This window comes from Cebus imitator, unplaced genomic scaffold, assembly GCF_001604975.1.
Source record: "Cebus imitator isolate Cc_AM_T3 unplaced genomic scaffold, Cebus_imitator-1.0 Scaffold33, whole genome shotgun sequence".
Classification (NCBI taxonomy): domain Eukaryota; kingdom Metazoa; phylum Chordata; class Mammalia; order Primates; family Cebidae; genus Cebus; species Cebus imitator.
Window position 1 is genome coordinate 1,784,677 of NW_016107348.1, and position 7,080 is coordinate 1,791,756.

General features: G+C 35.3%; 1 protein-coding gene across 1 annotated transcript in view; it reads left to right on the forward strand.

Moving 5' to 3' along the window:
• The window catches only part of XPR1 (xenotropic and polytropic retrovirus receptor 1), a 239,828-nt gene that overhangs the window by 164,162 nt on the left and 68,586 nt on the right, over nucleotides 1-7,080 (forward strand). The window contains exon 7 of the mRNA XM_017524449.1: nucleotides 496-577. Within this exon, the coding sequence (XP_017379938.1) occupies nucleotides 496-577 (82 nt within the window). The remainder of the gene's footprint in view (nucleotides 1-495; nucleotides 578-7,080) is intronic.

The window sequence follows — 7,080 nt, forward strand, 5'->3', positions numbered from 1 at the left end:
AAAAAAAAAAAAAAAAAAATGGCATAGTATTGCGTATAATGTGCGCATCCTCTTATATTCTTTAAATGATCTCTGGGTTACTTAGAAAACCTAATACAATGTAAATGCTGTGTAAATAGTTGTTAACACTCATTCTTTTTATTTGTATTGTTGTTTTGTTATTATTTTTTTTTACTGTTTTTTGTTCCTGAATATTTTCAATCCACAGTTAGTTGATTCCTTGAGTATAGAATCCACATACTATAATTTAATGTCTCATATTATAATCTTGCTTATTTCATGACGCAGATTTCTGTAAAAGAACTCAATTAACTGGCAACTTAAATTGTATTATGAGATGATGAAGGCTGATTGGCTCAGATTTATAAAAATTTAGAACATAAAGTATTATTTTCATGGTGGAACTTTGAGACTCATTCTACTATTTTATAACAGCATATAATAAATATGATCAGTGTTTTGTCCTATGCTCAAAGTGCTGTTTTCTATCCACAGCCTGCACCAGCATGGACTACTTTTAGAGTTGGCCTATTTTGTGGAATATTCATTGTATTGAATATTACCCTTGTGCTTGCCGGTAAGTAGTTTAAATTTTGAATTAATTTATTCTTACTAATATGCCTGTGTCATATTCTGCACCTCTGTTAAGGTATTATGTGTACAGCTACCAAAGCTACCGAAAGATAAATCTATCAGGGCTAAGTTTTTTGTCCTTATAAATGATGTGTGTTTCTTTTAGTTGTTTGTTTTATTAGAGTTTTTTCCCCATTTGGGTATGGTTATTCTCTAAAACATTGCTAGTGTATGACCTCTTCTTCTTCATCATTTTCCAGTTTTCATATATAAATTCTATATAATTTTTCAGTTTATCAAAATCCTTGGCTCTCTTGATGATAGATGAAGATAAATAATGCTACAAAATTAATTCACTGAAGTTCATTCACTTTGCTTATTGGAGTCCCTCTCACATCCTTTTCAGAACCTATTTACAATTACTTTGCATATAGTGTTAAGAAGCTTGGTTATATAATATCCTATTCTATAGAAGTAAAAACAGTTAGAAAGAGATAGGAAGGATTCCTAGAAGCAGCTGCACTCCCAACTTCAAGAAATGATATAACAGCAAAGGAAGCATAATCTTACCAAATCTCCACAAAGCATTTGACATACCCCACAGTAGCATTTGACATTATCAGTCGCCACTTCTTGAAACACTTTGTTTGATTGGTTTTTCTGGAGAAACCACACTCTGCTTGTTTTCCTGTTAAATTTTACTGTCACTTTGTTCCCAGTCTCCTTTGCTAGCTGTGCTTTTCTTTGTGACATCAAAATGTTGTGGTATAGTGCTAGGCTCAATCCTTCAGTCGCCTCTTTCTATATTTGTTTTCTATCTAGGCAGTCTTATTCATGTCTATGGCCATCTATATGCTAATGACTCCCAAGTATATGTCCTCTCTTCTAAAAGATGTCAGCTTGGCTAGTTGCATGTGTCTAGTAGACATTGCAAACTTACACGGACAAAAGATCCCCTGATTTTTACCGCCAAATATGCTCTCTCTTCTATCTGGCATTACCTTTCATCCATTTCTCAGTCCAAAATCTTTTAGTTTCTCTCTTATCTCATATTTCTTCTTCAGTCCATCAGCAAATCTTGTTGGTCTATCTTCAAAATATGTTCTACATGTGTTTATTTCTCACCACCTTGGCCAATGCCACTCTTGTCTAAGCAGCCATTTCTTGTTTAGTATATAACAGCCTTCTGGACTTGGTTTCCTTGCATCTACTTTTGCCTCCTTATAGCTACTAATACCTTTTTTTTTCCAGTGTAAGTTAGATTATGTCACTCTCCTATTCAAAATTGATTCATGGTTACTGTTAGAATAAAATTCAAACTCCTTAGCATTGCCTGCAAGAACCTACAGGATCTTACCTCTGAGGGCCTTTCCGATATTATACTCTGTCATCCTCCCCCACACTTAGCTTCACTTTGTTTCCAGCCACACTTGTGTTAGTATTTCTTAGACACATCAAGCTCATTCTTATCTAAGAGCCTTTGCAGCTGCCTAAAGAGCTCTTCCCCGAAATGTCTACATAGCTTATTCCTTCACTTCATACAGGTCTCTATTCAAATGCTATATTCTTAGTAAAGCGTTCCCTGATCACCCAATACTAAAATAATCTATTCTGTCCCTTTAGCCTACATTAGCTTTCTCCAGAATACATATACTTATGTGACATTATATATTTATATTCCTTGTGATCTGTTTTCCCACTGGAATATAAATTTTCTTGATGCCCGGGCTCAAAAAATATTGGGGAAGTTTCAATGGCAGGAAGAGAAGGATAAAGATGAAATTTGATGATATTCAGAAAACATGCACAAACCGCAGAAAAACAGACACAAATCTCAAAGCTTCTTATAGTCAAGGACTTTTAATGATAGATAACCTTGGTATACCTAAGGGTCTGTATAATTGTGCTCATAATGATAACTGAATCATTAATAAAGGGTTAAATTTTGCTCAGTGAAGCCTGCAAAGAAACATTAGGTTGGTGCAAAAGTTGCCATTACTTTTAATGGCAGAAACCGCAATTACTTTTGCATAAACCTGTATGATTTAGAAATAGATGTTATTTGAATATCCATTACATTCCATTTCAGACTTTTAGTAGTCATAATAAAGCCCAAATAAGGAAGCTTTATGTCTCTGTCATACTTACTGTTCTTGATTGCAGGGACTTTGTGTTGTTGCATTTTAAGTTCCCAACACATTGTCAAGCTTATAGCAGGTGTTTGAGAGATAATTTACTGAACTAATTATTATTATTCCTCATAAACATTCTTCTTAAGACTATCAGTTGTATATTATGAAATGATAACCTACATTGTAATGGCTTTTAGGGAGCATATGAATTTTATCTGTTAACAGTGTGTTTTCATTTGTAAGAGTTCTTCCCACCAATTACTAAAAATCAACTCTAATAGTTATTGTCAACCCTAAGTTTATGATAGAGTGTTGATATAATTTATGATCATATTTTAATCTGGTTCTATTTCCTTAGGTGAATACAGTCTTATATAGAATACATGGAAATAATACAATTTAAAAAACCCAGATACATATTATCAAGCTAGGTACTGTGGAAAGAACAAAAGGCCTGCCTGGGTTTCAGTCCCAGCTCCACTGTTAATTAGTTAGTTGTTTTGGCTTTTAGGACATCATTTAACTTCTCTGAAACAGTTTTCCTCATCTGTTAAATGAGCTTAACACCTTAAATTTGCAGAATTGTTTAGAATTTATTCCTTCATTCAACAAGTAAATTTTATGTGCCTAAGGGTTGCTTGATGCCCGTAAGTCTTAAGATAAATAAGAGAATCTCTTTCCTTATGAAATTTATTATGCCAGGGAGATAGTTTGAGGCATATATTAAAGCAATATACCGCAAGGTAGAAGGTGTTAAATATTCTAAGCAGTTCAAAGAGACAAGTGATTACTTTTAAATGAGAGCATCAGGGAAGACTTTATGGAAGAAATTATGTTTATACTAGACATTGGTGGAATGAAAGGCATTCAAGAGAAGGAGACAGATGAGCATAGAGATTTAGTTGGCCTGGGCTGGTGATGGAGTGTAGAAGGAGGGAGTGAGTTATGAAGGAAAGAAGTGATAAAGTGGCCAGAGGTGAAGGGGAATATTAGACGAGAAGGGTGAAAAGATAGCTTGAGACCAGCTCATAGGGGTCAGATAAGAAGTGTAAGTAAAACATGCTTGTAGTTGCAAAGTGCTATGTCAACATAAGGTATGTATGGCGGGTGTTCTTTCTGTAGAAAATACCTTAGTCATTTGGGGGTGGAATTATTTTTTTAATTTTCAAGATGAGCATGGTAGTAGTATCATCATTAAAAAGAGACGTAAGAAAAAAAGAAATTTCTTCATTCTTTTTATGTGACTTAATTGAAAAGTGTTATAATTTGAGGTTTTATTTTCTTTAGTATATATAGACTATGTTTTTGTAAGACATTCTGATTTTGTGTGTGTGTGTGTGTGTGTGTGTGTGTGGTTTATGCATTTAGTGTTAAGCATTATGTTGTCTCACCTCAGAACCTTTCTTTGTTTGATCTTTGTGTGTGTCATAGGAGGAAGGATTAGTATAGTTAAAGCCAGCTGCCTATCTTTATTTATCTCCCAGCAGGTGCTTGAAAGATAACAGTGTTGAGAGTCAAAGAGAAACACAGTCGTAGTATGCGTGTACAAGCATGATTCTCTTTTTCAAACAATTCACATAAAAAAACATGTGCATAATTGCTGTGGTTTCTCAAGGGGACATGACCTAATGTTTAATAATTTCTCTGAAAATCACATATTTCAGATATTTAATTTCATGAAGATGAAAAGTTGGCTGTTTAGATTTTTTTTTTTTCAAACTTGTTTCTTTTGCAGGTTCCTACTAACATATATACTTAATTTGGTACAATAACAGTATACCATATTTGACTTACTGGTTTGACCATTTACAGTGGGTGTAAGGTGTGAAATAGGCTCTGGTACACTAGTGCTAAGAGTACTCATTGTTGCTGTCTCTTTGGAGGATAATTTAGAAGTATATGTAAAAATTTTAAGTATAATTACTTTGATTAAGCAGTTTGTTTCTTGAAATTTATCCTATAAACATACTTGTACATGGTTGCAAAGACACGTATGCCAGGAGGATAGTCATTGCCATTTTGTTTATAGTAGAAAATCCTAGAAACCACTCAAATATTCATAAATTGATAGCTCTTTAAATTATATTACCTCTATACAGTGGAATGCCATGGAGATATTTAAATGAATGAGGTAGTGGTGGGAGTGAAAATGGACACAGCACTTTGGAGAACCATTTGACAATAATTACCAAAATTGAACATATACTAACCCAGTGGTCACCAGCCTTTTTGGCACCAGGGACTGGTTTTGTGGAAGACAATTTTTTCACTGGGAGGGGTGAAATGACCTCCGATCATCAGGCATTAGATTCTCATATGGAGCACCTAACCTATAGATCTCTCACATGCGTGGCTCACAATAGAGTTTGTGCTCCTATGAGAATCTAATGCTGCTGCTGATCTGACAGGAGGCGGAGCTCAGGTGGCAATGCTGTCACCTGCCACTCACCCTCTGCTATGTGGTTCGTAACAGACCACAGACCAGTACTGGTCTATGGCCTAGAGATCGGGAACCCTGGTACTAACCTGTAACCCAGTTCTAATAGAAATACATATGTCCACCAGAAGACATGTGTGAGAGCACTTAAGTAATATTGTTTGTAATAGTATCCAGTGATGCACCATGTAACAATGTCTTGGTCAGCAAGAGACTCCAGATATGAAGGTGGTCCCATAAGATTATAATGGAGCTGAAAAATTTCTGTTGCATAATGGATGGCGTAACCATCATAGCATAACACATTACTTATATGCTTGTGGCAATGTTGGTGTAAACAAACCTGTTGCACTGCCAGCTATATGAAAGTTAAGCACTTACAAAGTTATCTACCTAATAATACTTGATAATGATAATAAATGACTATTACTGATTTTTGTGTGTACTATACTATACTTTTTATTATTTTAGAGTGAACTCCCTCCTACTAATTAAAAAAAGAGTTGGGCCGGGCGCGGTGGCTCATGCCTGTAATCCCAGCACTTTGGGAGGCCGAGGCAGGTGGATCACGAGGTCAAGAGATCGAGACCATCCTGGTCAACATGGTGAAACCCCGTCTCTACCAAAAATACAAAAAATTAGCTGGGCATGGTGGCGCGTGCCTGTAATCCCAGCTACTCAGGAGGCTGAGACAGGAGAATTGCCTGAACCCAGGAGGCGGAGGTTGCCGTGAGCCAAGATCGCGCCATTGCACTCTAGCCTGGGTAACAAGAGCGAAACTCCGTCTCAAAAAAAAAGAGTTAACTGTAAAAGAGCCTCAGGCAGGTCCTTCGGGAGGTGTTCTAGAAGAAGGCATAAATATAATAGGAGATGACAGTTCCCCGTGTGTTATTGCCACTGAAGACCTTCCAGTGGGAAAAGATGTGGAGGTGGAAGACTCCACATATTGGTGATTCTGATCTTGTGTAGGTATAGGCTAATATGTGTGTTAATGCCTTAATTTTTAATAAAGTTTAAAAAGTAAAACTTAAAAAATGTAAAAATAGCAAAAAGTTTATAGAATAAGGATATAAAGAAGAAAAATGTCTGTATTGTTGTACAGCATATTTATGTTTTAGGCTAGGTATTATTATGAAAGAGTTTAAAACGTTAAAAAATTTTTTAAGTTTATAAAGTTAAAAAGTTACAGTGAGCTAAGGTTAATTTATTATTGAAGAAAGAATATTAATTTTTTATAAATTCAGTATAGCCTGAGTGTATAGTGTATATATAGTTCACAGTAGTGTAATGTCCAAGGTCTTCACACTCACTCACCACTCACTCACTGACTCACCCAGAGCAACTTCCAGCCCTATAGCTCCATTCATTTTCAGTGTCCTGTACAGGTGTACCATTTTAAATCTTTTATATGTGCCTTTTCTATGTTTAGATATGTTTAGAGACACAAATACCATTGTATTACAGTTGGCTACAGCATTCAGTGCAATAACATGGTGGACAGGCTTGTAGCCTAGGAGCAGTAGGCTCACATAACTGTAAGTGATGAGAATAACAAACTGTAACTACGTTCAAGAACATGATGGCTCTCACTAATGTTGAACAAAACAAGCCAGACACAAAAGAGTACATATTACATGATTCCATTTGCATGGAGTTCAAAAAACAGGCAAACATCAGAATAGTACTTACCCTTGGGGAATGGATAGCAATTGGAAAGAATATAAGCAAGAACTTCTAGGATGCTTGTAATATATTGTGTTCTGGGTGCTGATTCAGTTTATCATTTTTCATCATGCTGCATACTTAGGATTTATCTGTTTTTCTATATGTGTGTAACACTGAGGTTTAAAAATTTTACATTAGAAAATTAGTGAGATCTTTGTGCACTGATACTGGAAAATTTCCACTCCAGGATATAAGTTTAAAAAAAAAAAAAAA